Below are 20341 nucleotides of genomic sequence, written 5' to 3'. Positions count from 1 at the left end.
GCGTGGTTAGGAGGCTGAGGGCCGAGCCAATGAAATGGATTCAAACTAAACGGAAATGCCTGCATCAAACCCCATAGCTGGAGGTAGGGTGAGGCCAACAGAAAAAGGAGGGGAAGCATCTGAGTAGTAAGACTAACTGCAACCAGAGTCGAGACCCACCTCCTGAGATCATGCGCTTCGCGACCTCTGCCAAGGCCACGGTCGTGGTCTGCAAACAGGAGGTGGGGTAGCTACTGGATTCCCTTCCCACTCTTCAGCCCAGGGACGCTTCAGCCACACTCCACTGCTCAGCGATCATCCTGTCCCTTCTTTCAACCTGTGAATCTGGGACTTCAAGGCCAGCAGGGGCGAGAGGGGCAGAAAGGGCTGACCTAGTGCTTGCCAGGCTCCTCTCTTCACTCTGCCCGTCCTCCCAGGACCCCTGGACTGTTCCTGGGAAAGGGTAGCTTCAGGCTGAGTGTTTTTTAGAAGTGAAAGCTTATCTTATGAAACCCTTTGTGAATTTAAAGACCTACCGTTACATATCAAGGTAAATTCTTTTTCCCCCTGGGGCAAAATGATAAAGATATGCTTGCTTTTCTGCTCTTTACTACTACAGTAAAATCCTTAGAAAACCTTAAAAGAGGTCTGAAAGGAGTCCTTGTTATACGGTCAGAAAAAGCTGGGAGAATACCTTGCTTTCTCAGTGGATCAGGGAGCAGAGAAATCCTGGTCAGACGATAGAATAAAATATAGTGCTGGGGAAAAAAGGACAGTCCACCCAGCCAGCAGGTGTAAAGAACACAGATAATTGGGAAAGGAGTCAGTGAACTCCAGGCCTTTGAGGTCAAAAGGTGTCCCATCTCTCTTCCCTAAAACTGTTCTCTTCTCCAGTCCCCACGGCATTGCCTGTTTGCTATGTATGTCCCTCTATAACCTGCTGGAGCAGCCCTAACCTCTCACGTGCCGGAAGAGACACAGCTGAGGGTGCCCTCACTGCCTCTGTGGAAGAAGAAAATATCCCCTTTCCATTACACAGAGGAAAATAATGATAAAACAACAATAATGTACATTATTGAGAGCTAACTGTATAGTAACATTCTGTTATAAACATTTTACAGGTATTAACTCACAAAAGCCCAACAAGGTAGTTACCAATATTACTCCCATTCTAACAGATAATAAAATTGAGGCACAGGAAAAAAAATTTTTTTATATCAAGGCACAGAAGTTATTTGTCCAAAGACACACAGGTAGGATGGCCCTAGAGTCTGACATACAGAGTGAAGTAAGTCAGAAAGAGAAAAACAAATACCGTATGCTAACACATATATATGGAATCTAAGGGGGAAAAAAAGGTCATGAAGAACCTAGGGGCAAGACGGGAATAAAGACACAGACCTACTAGAGAATGGACTTGAGGACACGGGGAGGGGGAAGGGTAAGCTGGGACAAAGTGAGAGACTGGCATGGACATATATACACTACCAAACGTAAAATAGCTAGTGGGAAGCAGCCGCATAGCACAGGGAGACCAGCTCCGTGCTTTGTGACCACCTAGAGGGGGGGGATAGGGAGGGAGGCGCAAGAGGGAAGAGATACGGGAACATATGTATAACTGATTCACTTTGTTAAAAAGCAGAAACACACCACTGTAAAGCAATTATACTCCAATAAAGATGTTAAAAAAAAAAAGACACAGGTAGTGAGCTATACTCTCCATTAGGATTGAGATACAATTTGTTGCTAAAGCGTCTTGTTATACACAGTGATTGGCTGCAGTATCACTACACTTCTGGGCTGTACAGAGTTCAGGTGACTTGTGGGTGGTCTTTTAGCCACTGTGCACAGCACTGTTTAGTGGGAAAACGGGCTTCAAGAGGCTACTTTCAACAGCTTCGGGATTGTCTGGTTTTTATAAAACCCTAGTTCTGTCCGCCTAAAATTGGCATGCCATCAACAGTCAGCATGATGTTTCACGTCACTGAAATCTCTCTTTTTCTTTTCAAGTTTTGCTCCGGACTGCTATGACTGGGGACAACAAACTAACAGCTTCCTGGCTCAAGTAGGGACTTTACAACCAGACTCAACTTTGGATCCTGACAAACCAAGCCATGGGTAGCATCAGTTAACAGTTATATGGACGACGCCTCAGTTGAAAATCTTCAGAAAGACTAATTTAATGACAGCTGAATTTTTAGGGCACGTTTCCTTAAGAAATAGGACTTGATTTTTCTTTGTTACAGGTTTCTGATGGCTCCATAGGACTAAGCAATAATTTAGATTGATAAAAACCTTATTTTAGTACTAAAAAGTGAGCCTGGCTGCCTGTTTCAGTGAGTATAATTTAAACTTCAAAAAAAAATCTGTACTTTTATAAAGATGTATTTTATATAACTTAATGCTAAAATATACTAGGATTTTTTGAGAATGTTACTGCAATATATGTTGTAGTTTGCACAGACTTTTATGCATAATTCACTTTAAAAGTATACAGTATATGGTCTGATGGTTTTTTGTTTTGTTTTGTTTTAAAGGCTTTTGGACTAAAGTATTCCTCAAATCCTTACCTCTTCAGATCGCTGAGATTCTGGTAGACTCTAAGTACAGTTGACATCTAGAAAGCCGATTGCAGCTCCAGTGTTGAAAGTTACAGTGTAGCAGAACGTCAACAGACTGCATAGTACGTAAATTGGCTCCTTAAGAGTTGTTGGAGGCATAGATGGTTGGTTCCTCAGAGAATCTCCTAAATTTTGCCAAAATTTAGTACTCCTTTCAACAGGGCACTAATGTATACCATCAGTGATAAGTTGATAAAGTTAATAAAAACACTGATAGAATTGACTTACACTATTAAACTTCCTCTGCTGTATTCAGAGATTTTTTGCACAGTTTGTTAGCCCAGTGAATCTAATACCCATTACCTCAGGACTTCAAGACTGCACCTTTCCCAGCTCACTGAACATTCATTACTGAACAACGAAGAGGTTCTCAAAAGGGGTTTAATAACAGGTAACCCTGAGTCCTTGAGCCAAAAGATTATGTGGAATCCTAACAGTTTTCTTACAGTTTCCAACCATATTTAAAATAAGACTTTTTAAGTAGCTCTGAAAGCAGCCCACTGGAAGCTGCATGTTTAAAATGGTAGTAGCACTGCCGTATCCTACAGCATGAGTCCTGCCTCTCAGCCATGTAAAAGGGCATTCCAGACAGTTGCTTGTAAGTAGTATTTCATTTAAGTGAAACACGTTATGAAATACTAGTTCCCCAACCATAAATGCCATTCTAAAATCTCCAAGTCTATAATATATACATATATATGTGGCCTGCACTTATAAAACTGCCTATAATAGGAGACTGTACATGGCTCTGTCAGGGAGGCTGGAGTACTAGAGGAAGCATTGTTACCAGAGAGAAAGTATCTTTCTGCTCTGCCTAGGAAATCTCACATCTAGGGACAGAGGGGAGGGGCAGATGAAAAGGAACTTATATTAACAAGTTCTGCCCACGTTATGAAACCCATTTCTGATGTCTTCCTTCCCAGTTTGGCCTTCAGGAATAATTTGTCTCCGGGCACTGATTTCACAGTGATCAAGTCTGCTTCTCTTCTCTTGATGGTATTTAAAAATCAGGATCTCAAGTTTTCAGTGGGTCAGGATCTCAAGTTTTCAGTGGGTCATGACTGGGTTTTTCATGTGTACCAACACCTTCACCCTGCATAATCACACACAACATTCTTGCTTTTCAGTATATGGAAGAATTTGGGTCACATATTTAAAACAGTTACTGCCAGGGAAAATTCTACACTGAAGCAAAATTTGCACTGATTATTCAGGTTACCTTAAAATATTATAAGTTGTTATTCTAAATAGCTTTAAGAACACCCTACTTGTCATACTATCTTTGTTAGTGATACTTAGAAGAATTTAAAGGCAGACTCAGCAAATGCTTAAAAATCCTTTAAATCATGCTTTCAGGAAGTACTGCAGTTCTTCAATATTAGGTCAAAACATCATGCAATTATTATACTCATCCTTTGACATACAAATATCTTATTATTATTATTGGCAAGAAAATTGAAATACTCAGCATTAACTGATAAAAGCCGTAATCTATTTTTATGATTAAGCTGCTAGTATTATTTGAACTATTATTTTTTTATCAGAAACGATAAAAATGTTTTAAGTGCCTATTTTTCTCTTCTTCCCTTTTTGAAAAGTAATGCCTTAAAGTACAAGTAATGTAAACACATCTAGAATATGAAAAACTGATTGTAACAAACTCTCTCTCATAGTAAATGGTCACGTATACTCTGAAATGTTGTGTGTATGGTGTGGAAAGGAAAATTAAAATTTCCTTTAACTTCCTAATTTACTTGTGTTGCCAAGTACACTAACAAAGCTACTCCTAGGTGAAATACCAAAGGCCAAGAGAAAGCAAGGCATGGTGATCACTGGTTCTAAAGTACCCAACTGTCCTCTTGTTTTAAGGCAACATGATGAAATTAAAACTCCCCTAATTTGAACATTAAAAAAGTATGGGGAAGTATGGCAATATCACTGAAAATTTTGTACCATCATTTAGCTAAGTCTGATTCAACACCAACAGGCTGCATGTGAATGTTCCTGTGCATCCACTGGAAATATGCGTAACAGAGTTAATTATGGAGTTAATTTTCTAAAGAATTCCAACTGATTTGTGTACGGGCAGACCCTGGAGATAACTGCAGTTTGGTTCCAGATCACTGCAATAAAGCAAAACATTGCAATAAACTGAATCACATGATTTTTTTTGGTTTCCCAGTGCATATAAAAGTTATGTTTACACTACACTGTAGTCTATGAAGTGTGCAATAGCATTATATCTTAAAAAGCAATGTATGTACCTTAATTTAAAAATATTGCTAAAAAATGTTAACCATTATCTGAGCCTTCAAGTCATAGTAGTAACATCGAAGATCATGGATCACCTTAACAAATATAGTAATAATGAAAAAAGTTTGAAATATTGGGAGAATTACCAAAATGTGCCAGAGTCACAAAGTGAGCACATGCTGTTGAAAAAATGGTGCCGATAGACTTGTGCAGTGCAGGGTTGACTCAGACCTTCAATTTGTAGAAAATGCAGCATCTGAGGTGCAGTAAAGTAAAGCACAGTAAAATGAGGTCTGCCTGTAAGATGTCCTTCGGTGGCTCTTTTTCCTTTCTACAATTAACCCATTTAATTGGGCTGATGATTAAAACACCCGGAGTGTAACACACAGAGCTGTGGACTCTTAAGAGGTTTTGATTCTTAGAGTATACACACACCAGTCACATTTAGCTATGCCAGTTCTTTCTTGAATGTGTCGGGCACACTGCTAATGACTATGCTGGTTATTGTGTTTAGCTGCTTACTTCAGGCACACTTGCTAATGCATCCCCCAATTTTCTCTCTTACCAAAATCCAGAAGAACTGCTCTTTGTTGGCCTTGAACAATTAACCCCTATTAAGAGGAAAGGAATAAGTGTTAGTAAATCCTAGAGCGTGAGAAGTGCTTTGAGATAAAGGTCCTCATTTACGTTTACATAGTATTACAAGAATATTGCTTTTACTTTTTAACCATAAAGATGAACTTATATTAGAACTAAATGGGTCTAAATATTTGAAACTATCAACATTTCCAAATAAAGAAACTTTGTTTTTTTTTTAAAAAAAACTTGCTCTCGTGTCTTTAGATTACTGCATGATAAAGTATAGGGCTGATCAAAGACACATCTAATATGCATTTCTAATTTTTATTCCATATAGGTGAGAATTTTGTTTAATTGGAAGCATTTCTAACTATGCATACTACTACTTAAGACTTCATAGTCCAGATGGAGGAGCTTTTGGAAAGGATCAAGCTAAATAGTGGAATTCTTCTCAAAGACTATAAACAAACAGATTAAAGTGAGGAAACATTTTTTTAAAGGGACCATGAGGATAAGGAAGTGGAATTCAGTGTTTATTGAGCACCTACTACGTGCTAGACCCTGGGCTCAGTACTTGTGTCTGTGGGCCCAGCCTGTGGACACACCACCACCCTTACATTAACCCTACTCTTGGCGCTTAGCAGGTATGTATTTATGAAGAGCCCTTGCACCAAAGGGTCAAAATACCTTAAAAGTCAGCTGATGTTCGTGTGCCTCCAACCTAGATCTCTGGGTTCATTCCCCGTACCTGTCACTCAGCTCCTCTGGGCCTGGGCACTGATGTGGGTTCATTCAGTGTGGGGTTCTGAGACTGGCTGCCAGGTCATCAAGTAGGGGTTTCAGAGTCCTCAGATCCAAACCTGTTGACTCAGCAGCTCCTAATGGTATCTACTTGGTTCCTCTAAAGCTGGATTCGTACCTCTCTCTCTATCCCTTGACCTGTCGCTGGGACCTACCCCGTTTACCTAGAGACTAATCATACCTTGCCAGCATTCATTCTTTAGCCTCCAAACCTGATCTGTCCTTTTGGAGCTTGGTGCCCTACCACTCAGAATATTAGAGTCTTTTATCTCCAGAATATGTTTTCTGTCTCTAAACTTTAAGAACCTAGTCAGAACTAGAGATGAGCTGCCTGCTCTCTTCAGCTGGATCCATGACCTGTTTCTTTTCAGCCTGTATGAGCTTCAAAATCTCTTGCTGATCCCTGTCACTCTGACCTTTCTTGACTCTGACCCTCAATTTCCCACGACCCTTGCTAACCTACAACAGTCCCTCCCGTTTCTTTACAGTCCCAAGTCATACGTGCTCCTTGAAGGCACTGATTGAGGTATAGAAAGGGTGAGTTTAGGATAACCAAATAATGCTTTACCAGCGCCATTCAATTTGTGCTACTGTATATCCTTGGTGTGCTATCCCCTTGGTGCGTTCACTAGCCTAGAGTCTGGGCTTCAGGTCTGCAGACTGAAAACCTGTTAAAGGACAGCAGAACACTTACCCATTTGGAGATACAGTCTGTGAAGGAAATCCACACGGAAAAGTTAAATGATATCAGAACGATGCATGGTGAACGCAGACTCTGCCCTGACCAAGGGGTGGTAGGTAGACGGTTTTAATCAGCCTGTGACAACTTGATGGCACTGTCAAGCAAATAAGATTCTTTCACATCGAGGGGACCTTCTCCACTAGACAGGTTTCTGTGTTACCTATTCCTCTTCGACTGATACACAGTTGATTACTGAACATCGTGAAGGTTAGGGGGGCTGACCCCCAGGCAGTCAGAAATCCACGTAACTTTGTAATCAGCTCTCCGTATCTCCGGTTCTAAATCTGCAGATTCAACCAACCACGCATCACGTAGTACTGTAATATGTATATACTGAAGAAAATCTGCATGTTAAGTAGACCCGTGCAGTTCAAACCCATGTTGTTCAAGGGTCAACTGTAGTCTTCCTCTGGGTGCATTCTCGCTATCAACTAGATATAACCTAGTGAGGTTATAGAATTCGTAAGTTACACGATGGCAGGGATATGTCTGTTTTGTTCACTGCTATATGCCCAGCTCCTAGAACAGTGAGTGAATATTCAATTCCCGTTTCTTCTGGTATATATCACCAGGGCTTTTTTAAGGTGACTTCTTGCACTTGCACTTTTATACACTGCATATTAGTTTTAGAAGATTAATACTCATTTAAGGGCCCCTCCCTGTTTTGTTATGAATCTTTGACAGACATCCAACTTTTGGACAAAGAATCCATAATGGAGTAAAAAAGGAAATAAGGATTGTATAGCAAGACAGCTTCGAAGAATGATTTGAGAACTAGGTCTTAAAACGGAAGCACTGAGATGAAATTCTGTCTACACAGGCATCTCACGTTCTGTCTCTTTGCTCTCACCTGTTTGGGCGCTGGCAACTAGAATACTGAAATGATTAACACAACAGATAATAAAAAGTAGATTTTTATCAGGTGAAGTATCAAAAGAACAGTGACACATTATGTGGTTAAAAGGGCAACGCTCCAGAGAAAACACTGAGGTGGGCAGAGTTTTTAGCATGATTCTTATGTTAAAGGACTTTATTTTTTTAAGCTACTATGGAACAAACAAGAACAGCTAAAAAAATCATTTTAAAATTTTGAAAGGGGGCAGGGGAGATAAGAGGGGGCCAATGTACCAGGTATTAAAACATAGGCCCTGAGTAGTTAAAACAATGTGGTACAGGTACAGGAGTGAATAGATCCATGAAATAGAGAACCCAGGATTTTAGATGAGATACACATAGCATCTCAAACTAGTGAGGAAAAAAGATGAGCTGTTCGATAAATGGTACTGGATTAACTGGGTAATCATCTGGGAAAAATTAGGTTGGATCCTTAACTTGCACTTCATGCCAGGATACACTCCAAGGAGTCAAAATTTAGATCTAAAAAAATAAAATCACAAAAGTTCTAGAAGAAAATATAGGTGAATTATTGCTGTGGAGTGAAAAGGGCCTTCTTAATTATCAAGAAGTGTGGAAGCCACTAAAACAATAAATTCGACTGCATAAAGACAAATAAATCTCCATGGCTAAACCACCATGAGCAAAGTCAAAAGGTAGACTGGAGGGAAAAAAAGTACAGCTTTACAGTCAAAGTATGAACATCTCAAATAAATAAAGCACTCCTAGAAACTGGTAAGATCAACAGTGCAGTAGAAAGATGGGTAAAAGTTATGAACACGAAAGGAAATATGGCTCTTGAACATATTAAAGGTAGTCAGCCTTACACATGATAGGAAAAATACAAGCTAAAATACACTGATACATAATTTTGCACCTTGTCAGGAGAGCAAGATAATAACACCGGTATTGGCTGGGGGAGCAGATACTGCCTTCAACTGAAGGTGGGCATGTGAATTGGCAGCCATCCCCTGTGGAGAGCGATATTCTAATATCTTTCAAAATTATGAATGCACATGGTCTTTGACCCAAAAATTCCATTTGGGGGAATTTAGACTTACAAGTACGTATTTACATATGTGTAAAGTGGCATCAATACAGTATCTGGAAACAATCCAAATGCCCATTAATAGGAGATTGGCTAATTAAACGATTGCATAGTCATATAATGGGATACCAAGCAGTTACTAAAAAAAAAAAGTGATTAAGCTATCTACTGACATGGGAAGACTGCCAAGAAAACCTAAGTGGGGGGAATAAAAAGCAAACAGTACGTATATGATGCCACTCTTTGGGTAAAAATGAGAGAAAAAATAAGACTTTTTGTATTTGTTGGTATATGCCTTAAAGATGTATGGATGGAAACATAAGAAGCCAAGCGCAGAGGTTACTGATGGTGAGGGCAAGGGAAGGATGCCCAGTACGGAAAGTTGGGCCCAAGAAAGACAACGTTCCACTGTAGAGCTTTGTATATTTTTTGGTTTTTGAACCATGTGAATGTTATTACCTTTTCAAAAAATAAAATAAGTATATTTAAAAAGCTTTATGACTCAATACCAATCAAAAGATGCCAGAAGTCCCCAGTTTTTAGTTGAATGGTAATAAGCCAATTTATAAACTAACACAAATACACCACCTTCTGAGCCAAGACTCTACAGAGTCAGGCTTTCTAGTTTCAAATTCTAGTCCCATAACCTAGAATTTCTGACTATGGATAAGTTACTTAGGCTCTCTTATCCTCAGTTTTCATATTTAAAAACAGAGAAGTAATTGTACTTACCTGCTAGCGTTGCTGAGAAGATAAATCCATGCAAAGCCCTTCAACAGTGGCTGCCAGTGAGTGCAATTATGATTTTAAAAAGAAACAACCACAGACTAGTTTCTCCCTTCGCCCAAATTATAACCAAGTTTTCATCTCATAAAAGGAAACATTTAAAAGGGGGTTAAAAAAAAAAGAACAAGATAGGAAGATGGCAGAAACATTTAATTCACATTTTCTATAATCTGGTGGGTACAACAGCAAATTATTTGGAATTCTGTTCAAAATCAAAGCTGCGCCTGTAGATGTTACTTAGAGTACACGTAAATTTGGTGTGTGTCTATGTTGTTTTGTTTTACCAAATAATTTCCATGGTACCATGCACCCAGTCTGTATTTTGGTGAATAGCTATGGTTTCGGCAGGTACTTCAGTTTGCAAACTGCTGAGAGGTTTACTGTGAACTGTTCCCAAATTTCCAGATGAAGGCAATGCTGACGGAGATCAAAATAGCTGTCCTTTTTTATATACAGTGGCACCTAGATAAAGCTGTAAAACATGGCACAGTGTTTCATATACGTACAGAGATTATAAGTACTGAGTAACTCACAATGTTAAAATGTCAAAATAAAACGCTGGGTTTATCAGATTTCAAAACTGTAAAAACTATTACTAATATTGTCTGATCCTCCTCATAATCTAAGAATCAACACAAGAGAAACATTTAAATTTACCAGTTTTAATATACAGTATTTCTAACTTACATAGATGCCACTTAAGAAAAAAAAAAAACTCATGCCATTGAAGGAAGGAATATTTTCCTTTTCTTCCTTTTCATTACTTTATCAGCTGGTACAATCATTTCTGTCAAGTTACATTATCAAGTGTTGGACTTTTAAATTAGGTGATGAGATAAAGACAAAATGCCAAGCATTTTCACAATGCAGTCGGTACTCTAGTATCACTTGACAACAAAAAGGTATGTGAGTTGGAAAGTTTATATCACAAGGACCATAAAACATCACCAGGCTCGCAAAACAAAGATTCCTATCACATACACATTCATTTGAAAAGCACACACATACACAAAAATGTAGGCTGCCCGCCACAATCTAATTTATGGTAAAATGAAGTAAATCAAATAGATTTCAGCTTAAGAATACTTCATTTGTTTATTTTCTTGGTAGTGAAAGATCTGTTAAAACCTTTAAAAGAACTTTTTACCCTAACTAGATCTTTTAATCCTAGAACTCACTCTAATACACAATTGTAACTAATCTTGAAACAAATCACAGTAAAGGAAAGAAGCAAGAAATGGAAATGACCAAAGATCTTCTCCAGGAAACAGAGCTTAAATAATAGCCTTTATCTTTAACTGAGGGAACGATGAAGTGACACTACCAAAAAGATTTTTAAACTTACAGTAATAATAGGCAAAGTGCAAAACATTCACATTTTCTTAGACTCTGAAAAACACTAAGAATAATTCTTATTAATTTACCAGCAAGATTACTTAGATATTCACTTTTTAGACAAATTTACCTGAAGGTCCCCCTCTCCCACCAGACAATAACTTGCATCCCTAAAAATGAAAAGAAAAAGTAGAGGAGCCTCCAACCAAGTCAGCCTGTTTTATTCAACTTAAAAGAAATACCACCACTGTCAACAACAAAATGAAAACTCCAGGTCTATAAAGGTTAGAAATGGGGTAAGAAAATAATTAAATAGTGAGATCTTACTCCCTCAAACCATAGACCTCCAAGGGATGGCTAAGTATTTTTAAAAGGGATAAGCCAACTAAATACAAGTTAAAATATGTCACTAAAAACCATCAGTGAACACATTCAGACTTTGGCAGGATAAGATATGGGTTTAAGAGCACTTATTTACTTCATGAAAGACTGATGCCCGCGTGACTTCACAGATGCAACCTTCCGAATTAATCACATTATATATACTAACACCTTTTAAAATAATCAATATTTTAAATATTAAGGATATTTAAATCCTAGGTTTAAAAAATGACAGTTTAGGACTTATGAAGTCATCTGTTGGTACAAGTCACATGAAGTACCATTTATATACGAAGAACTAAAAAAGAAAAGGTGGGGGAAAGGGGAAGCTTAGAGAAGGTATGAATTAATTTATCTACTTAAATACCCTACCAAAGAAAATCAGATTGAAAGAGCATTGCATAGACTGTATTCTGAAATAAAGTCCTTTAAAAATGCTTACTTTAAAATAGTAAGTTTTGTGTATATAGTATTTTCATTTGGTGTTATAAATCCATACAATTCCATTCAAATTTTATCAAGATGGAAACTGCTAAATAAGTATTTATGCGATTTTTTTGGTTTATTAAACAAAAATTTCTAAAATTGGAGTAGGGGCAAAGAAACACACAATCAATAGAAACTGATTTACAGCTTCTAAGTAAAGAATCCTCTTGAGCCAGCCCACCGCAGGCACATGAAATCTGGCTAGGTAGCATGGGGATATTACTTATTCACCTTTGCCGAAGCAGGTCCTTTAGACCAAAGCAAAACACAACAACAACCACCTAAAATCTTCAATAAAAACCAATGAAACCGAAGCCTTGGGGATTCTAAGTTATAACTATACATTGAAAGGGTCATTGATCATGCTGACACTTCCATATTACAGAAGGTGATACACAGAGCTAGGCAAGGCTAAAAATACATTTAAAAATAACTGATGAATTTTTGTCACTGATACCTGCCCTAAGCAACATTTGCTCCCTAGCTCTCCTTTTCCATAATAGACTAGTTAACAGTATTATTCAGATGGAGACATAGTCATTTAAGTTTGACAGCTGGAAATAAAGAATAGAATAAGCACAAAGCCAATTCTAAACAAATGGAATAGCAGAATATTCAACAGATGGAAACACATGGAATTAAATACAGAATTAGTGTAGTTTACATGTTTTAAAAGTATATACTTCCTTTACAAATATCTCTAATTGATAATCTATTAAGAAGCATAAATATTCAAGTGAACATTTGAATTTTCTCTTTAAGAGTTCAGAATTCTTGAAGTCTGAAGATTAGTCTCCTTCTGCTGAAATGTCCAAGACTAAAAAGGCTTCACACAGTCACTTTATGTCTCTAATTAGACATATAAAAGCCTCTATTACCTACTGTGTTGTAGTAAGACTTTGAAATTCTGTAACTCTTTTATACTTGTAGAAAGCCTACAAGAGAAAAAAGCAAGCATATTAGCACAGCTAATATGATGTGTACACATTTCAAATTATTGATGCTGTTATATGGGCTACAATTTGAAAGCAAAATCGAAAGTAAAATGATGTAAACAACACTAAGCAGTGAAGCTTCCATTTTCAAATGCGTATGCTATAATTATTAAAGACTGACAGAACAGAGCTGCAGTTCGCTACTCTTGGTTTAGAAGGGGCAAAGGAAGCCAGTTACTTCATATTATCAACAGATTCTAGATTAATGATGGGAACAGTGGTATGGTAATTCATTACAATAAAGAATCTCAAATCATTTACATTGGCCTTATAAATTCATTTTGCACATTACTCTCCAAATCCGCTTCTTTCTTGTTGTTCCCCAAACACGGATTTGTTTTAACCCAAACACTAATTTGTTTTAACACAAAGGCACAGGTTCTATTTATTCTGTCTATTGATGAATCCCTATGCCCTCCATCCACCCATATTTATAGTGTTCAATAAATTATTGAGTGAATAAATGAATGAAATGCTTCTGAGCCCAGACCCAGAAGTAAAACTCTAGAACGGAAATCATAAAAATAAAATTCTATAAGCTCAATTATCCTTAGGTACAATTCAGGGTTGATACAATAAAAATCTAATGTTTTTCTTTCTATAGCTTAAGATAATGTAGAATGCAGTACTGAGCTCATTTCTTTAAGAACTTAAATAATAGCTTTTCTTATATTGAGAGCTTAACGTATGGTAAGCAACGTTCTAAGCTCATCACAGATATAATCTCATTAATTGTTTAAAAAAAATTCCACAAGGTAGATAAAATTAACCCTGATTTTACATTTTAGGAAAACTGAGGCTCAAATAAATCAAGTAATTTTCCCAGGGCTGCTCAGCTAGTAGAGTACGTGGGTTCTAACCAGTTCATCAGATCCCAAGACCATATGTCCTCTCAAAAAAAATCTATGTCCGTTATGGTCTCAAAAACATTTTCTTTGTATTCTTACAAGCTGTAGGATTAACAGAAAATGAATTCTTACTCTAATCCTCAGAATATTAGAGGACTGAAACAGTGTTTACTTATTACGAAAAAACATTATGATTATTAAACAAAATAAATGTGTAAAATCATATGCTGTACCTCAAAGTACCTGTTTTTCAAAATACCTATCAAAATACATATGAAGATACTGTAGAAACCAAGGTCCATAACTAAAGAAAAGAGAGCTTAGTAAAGAGCAGCGAAAAAAGTATGCTCAAAGTCTGATATAGATACAGAATGGAGAGTGTCAGAAAACTCAAAGGTTATCATACAAATTAACCGTAGGTTACCTTTTACGCGGGGAGTACAAACTCGCCAGCACTATATGGGACCAGAATCTCTGTGAAGGTGCATTCCAGACCTCACAATTTATTACACAAGAGAGATTTTCCACATTCCCTATTATAAGACAGACACAGGAAGGCACAGAGTGTACCTGCATTTACCTACTGCTTTACCGGTACTTTTACAGGGATACTAAAATATATTTTAACAGCCAACAGGTATATTAATTTGTTCCCTGGAAAATAAGCCCTTTGATATAAATGTTGAAACCATCAAAAAATGGCTGTTAGTGTAGGAAAGACATTTGCAGAGTATTCAAGATAAAGAAACCACATTTCCCAGCCTTCCTTGGCCAGAACCAAAGACAATGCTCACTGTATGTCTCTGCCCACTAGCATCACATGACAAAGCAATGCTGTCCTAGCTGCCCTAATTGAGGCAGAATTGTATTATATAGGTTGTCAGACCAAGAAAACTACCAATTCACTTAACAAGAACAAATGCACAAACCCTCCCAAAGTGTAACACAATAATTTTTTGTGTTAGTGCAGCCAAAATCATTTATTATTTAAATGGACTGATAATCAGGTGGAAGATACAATGAACGTATCTCATTAACAATTATTAAGAACTGTAATATTTTTTAAGGAAAAAGTAAGAAATGTATAGAATACATATGAAGGAAACAGTTAAATTCGACTAAGAAATAACAGAATGACTAAATTGTGGTATGTCCATGTAATAGAATATTGGCCTATATTAAAAATAGTGCTTATGTATTTAAAAGTTGCTAAAAGAGTAAATCTCAAAAGTTCTCATCACAAGAAGAAAAACTCTGTATGTGTGGTGATGGATGCTACCTAGACTTACTGTGGTGATCATTTTGCAACATATACAAATAGTGAGTCATTATGTTGGACACCTGAAACTAATACAATGCTGTATGTCAATTATACCTCAATAAAGAAAAAAATAACAAAAAAATTTTAATAATATTGGGAAATGATTAAATGTAATGCCAAGTAAAACAGGATAAGAAAGCATACAAAATGTATGGTTTCAACTCTGTAAATATGTACACACACACACACACACACACACACACACACACGTACGTAAATTTTTTACGTATAAGTAGTGGGAAAATACACATTAAAAATAGGCCAAGGGCTTCCCTGGTGGCGCAGTGGTTGAGAATCTGCCTGCTAATGCAGGGGACACAGGTTCGAGCCCTGGTCTGGGAGGATCCCACATGCCGCGGATCCATGTGGCTAGGTCCATGAGCCACAGCTACTGAGCCTGCATGTCTGGAGCCTGTGCTCCGCAACAACAGAGGCTGCGATAGTGAGAAGCCCACGCACCATGATGAAGAGTGGCCCCCGCTTGCCACAACTAGAGAAAGCCCTTGCACAGAAACAAAGACCCAACACAGCCATAAATAAATTAATTAATTAATTTAAAAAAATACGCCAAATGTTGAAATCGTCCTAGGTGGTAGGGTTATGAGTGATTTTTAAATTTATTTTCTAAATTACACTTTCACATGTTTTTCCAGATTTTCTATAATGAGCATGAATTACTTTAATATTAGGGGGAAAGAAAGATGAATATTTTAAAAGAGATTTAAAAAGCAGGTGGCTGCCATTTGTTTTCTGTGGGGAGGAAAAGGGAGATTAAATTAGGCTGTACCTTGTTTGTGTAACCATCCCACCCTGAGTGTCATTACCCTTAAGAAAAGAAAGGTTTCTCACATCTAGTCTAGCCATAAAAACAATAAGACAATTTTTTAAGTACTGAAAATATTGTGGCACTAAACATCCAATGGTGTTTGTAAATCACCATCCCCACGCCCACCACGGCCATGGACTTCAGGTAGCGTCTTGTGATTTAAAAGTGTCACACAGGACCTCGTTTTATCTTCATGTTAACTCTGTGAGAAAGGTTTTTACTCCTCTTCATTATACAGAGAAAGGAAACAAACTGGGAGAAAGGAGTGATGTACCCAAGCTCATGCGGCCAGTAAATGGCAGGGCCAGGATTCTAGAACGCTAGGACCTGATTCTGAGTCCAGTACTCTCTAGGGAGCAATAAAAGGTACTAGCAGGCTCTAGTTAGAGAACTTAGCTGGAAGGGTTGCATTTGTGAATAATTCCTTGTGAGACGCAGAGAAATTTTGAGGAAGTTAACATCTGCTTCTTTCTCAATTTAATTTTATTTAGATTTAAATACGTTTTAAGAAGGAGATTCTCAGATATAGAGAACTAGTGGTTACCACTGGGGAGAGGCAAAATAGGGGTAGGGGGTTAAGAGGTACAAACTACTATGTATAAAATAAGCTACAAGGATACATTGTACAACACAGGGGATATAGCCAACATTTTATAATAACTATAAAAGGAGTATAACCTTTAAAAACTGTGAATCACTATACTGTACACCTGTAACATAATACTGTACATCAACTATTCTTCAATGAAAAGTGTTTAAATTGATTAAAATATTTTTTCATTTAAATTTCAAATAATTTAAATTTAATTCAGCTTCTCCTATTTTATCTTACTACAAAGCCTCATAAGTGGGTGGACTGAATTCTTCATGAAACACCAATTACTAGTGGACATGCTATGTCTATCTTGTGTTTGAAATTTCAACCTACATGTTCATCTTTAAATACAGGGGAACAAGAGGTGAAATCTTTGCTATTAAGATGGGGAAGGGGCAATTAATTTATTTTTAATTTAACTGCCTCTTTTTAACTTAAAAATGCATGTTAAGAAAACATTATAATCTCTGTATTACTTTGTTCTTTCTTTCTTTTTTTAATTCTTCCTTGATTTGACTTTGCCTTTTTTCCCAGGGCAGTATAGTATTGTTTCCTCTGATTTTCTATGATTCTTTTCCTTCTCTTCTGTATTCTTCACTTAGTTGGTACTGCATGTATCTCTGTAGGCAAATTCAAATTATTTTTGAAACCATCTGTGGTATAAACAAAAAGCAAACTGTATGTATGTACACAGGAAACAATGGGGGAAGCATGAGTGAAAGAAAAATGCCTCCTCAGATTAAGACACAGAGCAGCTGAAAGGTTTAATGTCTTTTTCTTTCCTCACCTTCTGAGCCAAACTCTCCTTACTCCTGCTATTGTACTTGAATGAGTTAAAGCCAGCTAAAGAGAATTTTATTAGGAGAATATTTCCCACAAAATTGAGAAGGCAAACTGGGAAATGCCGGCAATTTGAAACTATTACTTTTTCCTGTAACCTGTAGAGAAACTGGCTTGTGAGTGCAGGTACGATGCTATATGAAAATAATGCTCCCTCTTCGTCAACAAAACAAAGCAAAACAGACTACTTTAGCAAAGAAGATGATCTTTGCAGTTTGTTGAAACCAGCAGGGGAATCAAAAGTCTTCACTATGAAAACAGTTCTTACCTTCCAAAAGCATTTAAAAGAGCAACTATTTCTTGTCGAGTGAGTTGGAAGCCTTTAGATGGGCTGTTCTCTGGAAGCTTTTGGATTTCTTTTTCTGAGAATAATATCTTCAGGGCAGTTCCTAAACCCTGAGTCTAAGGAAAATAGTGATAAACTTTTAATTAAATTCATATAATAATAACTGCTATAAAGGTTTAAAGGAATACTCACTCACTGTGATGAGAGTCAGGAAATTCATATTAACTGAACTTTTCACCAAAATGTTCAACTATGTAAAACACAGTTTCTACTTCCTCACAGATTATGCATATGATAAATTTATCTAAGCTGTTAAGGAAATCTGAATAGTTTAACACTTTTTGGATACATATCCTACTATTCCAAATTACTAAAATGCCTTTTTTTAACGTAGAAAATATCACATTAGGATTACAGTGTTCAATATGTAACTCTGAAAGCATTCTTTATAGCCCCTAACAATTCAAAACTTAGAAATAAGTATCAGTTTATAGGTATAGTGATACCTACACTTAATAATTTCTCAATTATTAGCAACAGAGAAAAAGAAAAATCTGATTTCAGTGTAGCCTCCATTAAAAAAATTCTGTCTCTTGACTTTCTATGACTTAATATCATCTTCGTAAAAGAGAAAACAGTCACACAATCCTTTTTACACTGAAATATTTAGGTAAACGGGCCTGCTGGGCAGAACTTTCCCATTTTGTGACTAGGGGGCCTCCTTCTTTTGATCATTGATACAAACTAAGTGACCAAAATTTGATAATTAAATTTCTTATATAATTATATTTTACCTTTTATATAGGTATATAAAATACCAATACACTCTATTTATAACCACCAACTCCAAAAATGAATCTGAGATTGTACCAACAGAAACAATAAAACTAAAATCATTAACCTACAATAATAGGAAAAACGTCCTAATACATACACATATAACACAGAGAGTCTAATATTAATTGTTTTTATAAATAAAACAGAAAAACCACACTTTGGATTTCTAATTCAATGAACAATGAGGACATCTTAGTAAAAACTTTCAACTTCTCAGTGGAGAAATTTAAGGTTAGTAATAGTTTCAAAACAGAAGACAACACACAAACCTGTAATTTCCCCCATAACCTGCATTTGTCACATCCAACACAGTCCATTATACGGGAGATATTCTTGAAATGCAACCGGAATTCCTCCTAACAAGGCAGAACACATGTTCATTCTAATCAGACATTTAAAATTAAACTGCATTTGTCTGAATTATAATAGAAGTTTCAAAGCTTATTAATGAATGAGTTGTGTTTTTCAACAATGAAGTATTTGAATTTGTATAGCACAACATGGCACATAAAACAGCTAACTTTAATAGCAGTTTATAAAATTCATTCTATATATTAATTCAACAAACTTTTGATTGAGGGGCCACTCCACGCAAAGCACCAACATGTACCCTACAGGGGACACCAAAGTAAATAATACACGATTTTTACTTTGAAGGAGCTTAATTGCTGCTTCCATTTGATATCTGTGTACAACCAGTGGTAAATACATCTATATTATGTTTCATTTATTTTTGATGCATTGTTTTGTGTGAGTCTAAATCAGAAAGCTAGTCCTAGAACAATAATCAGTGTCCGTATCTCTCTCCTTAGGACCACACCATGTTTATAACATGTATTCCCCATCAGCACCGATGATCACAGGGCTATACAAGGGGTCTGTGATCTCACAGTCCCCCACATTTGCTAATGCAGCTTCTCCAGGGACGCTTGCTTACTGGATCCTTGACTTTTGCTGTATTAGTTTCCCACACAGTTAAGATGCCTGTGATCATCTGTGCATGGGTTTCTGTGACTCTAAGGTCAGTCTCACCTTCTCTGAGGACAAAACTAGCTAAGAGGAAGTTTCCTCATCTTTTTCACAGGGCAAACATAGAAAATAAAAATCATTTTATTGCACCGAGGTAAACATTTTATTGCAAAGAGCTGGAGTGAGTCACCCAAAAACTTAAAGCGTTTGGAGGAATCAATACCTTGGCCAAAAGAAACACAACATAAATAGAACACAAAAACTCCTTTGCTCTCCATTCCCATGTAATTCATGTTCTTTGGAGCAGATGGAAAAATGGACTTATATTCTCCTTTCTACACCTTTGAAAAACGGGAAACCAAATTTCCAGCATTTTATAAATTGAAAGCTAGCTGTGAAACCTTACTCTGCTCTCAGTCTTACCTTCCTCATCTATAAAAAGATACGTAATTATAGTTGTCTTGATCAGAAGTATAATATTTGTATAAACACTAAGAAAATAGGAAGCATTACAAAAATGAATTAGCATTATGTTAAATACTGTAATACTAATATACCTCTAAAACAACCATAAACAAAACGACCTTCCAAAACTAAAACATAGTTGTGGCTAAATTACTTCATTTCAGAAATACCAAGGAACTCTTACTAATGTATTCATTCTTGTAGCATACCCACATCTAAAACATCTCGGGGCCAAATGTGTTTCAGAATTCAGAATTTTTGAGATTTTAGAAATGTAGTACACACACTATATATTATGTAACGCCCCACCAGAGTGTATGGCAACACCCTGTAATCAAATACATGACCGTTTTTGCAACAAAATGTAAGAACATTCATACAAAGCAGAATTTTTTAAAAAACATTACAAATATCCTTACACCAGTTCAGGTTAGGTTTTGCTAACAAATTAATT

General features: G+C 36.7%; 2 protein-coding genes across 6 annotated transcripts in view; one reads left to right on the top strand and one right to left on the bottom strand.

Moving 5' to 3' along the window:
• GPR137B (G protein-coupled receptor 137B) overlaps positions 1-2857 on the top strand; it is a 50806-nt gene extending 47949 nt beyond the window's left edge. Inside the window, exons 7-8 of one of the 2 annotated variants that reach the window (XR_004522649.2) lie at positions 1990-2315; positions 2517-2857. Coding sequence is in view for 1 of the 2 variants with exons in the window: in XM_019941523.3 (XP_019797082.2) it covers positions 1990-2101 (112 nt within the window). In the remaining variant the exon portion in view is untranslated. Of the gene's footprint in view, positions 1-1989 lie in introns of both variants that reach the window. The other variant, XM_019941523.3, reaches the window with a different exon arrangement.
• ERO1B (endoplasmic reticulum oxidoreductase 1 beta) overlaps positions 1-20341 on the bottom strand; it is an 81094-nt gene that overhangs the window by 8050 nt on the left and 52703 nt on the right. The window contains exons 14-17 of one of the 4 annotated variants that reach the window (XM_019941518.3): positions 18723-18809; positions 17599-17732; positions 12784-12840; positions 160-10175 (exon numbers count right to left, since the gene is read on the bottom strand). In XM_019941518.3, the coding sequence (XP_019797077.1) occupies positions 10166-10175; positions 12784-12840; positions 17599-17732; positions 18723-18809 (288 nt within the window). In that variant the 3' untranslated portion in view covers positions 160-10165. Of the gene's footprint in view, positions 1-159; positions 10176-12783; positions 12841-17598; positions 17733-18722; positions 18810-20341 lie in introns of those variants that run through there. The other 3 variants (XM_033842569.2, XM_019941522.3, XM_073793639.1) reach the window with 3 other exon arrangements.

This window comes from Tursiops truncatus, chromosome 16, assembly GCF_011762595.2.
Source record: "Tursiops truncatus isolate mTurTru1 chromosome 16, mTurTru1.mat.Y, whole genome shotgun sequence".
Lineage (NCBI taxonomy): Eukaryota > Metazoa > Chordata > Mammalia > Artiodactyla > Delphinidae > Tursiops > Tursiops truncatus.
This window is presented reverse-complemented; position numbering and strand designations above follow the sequence as displayed.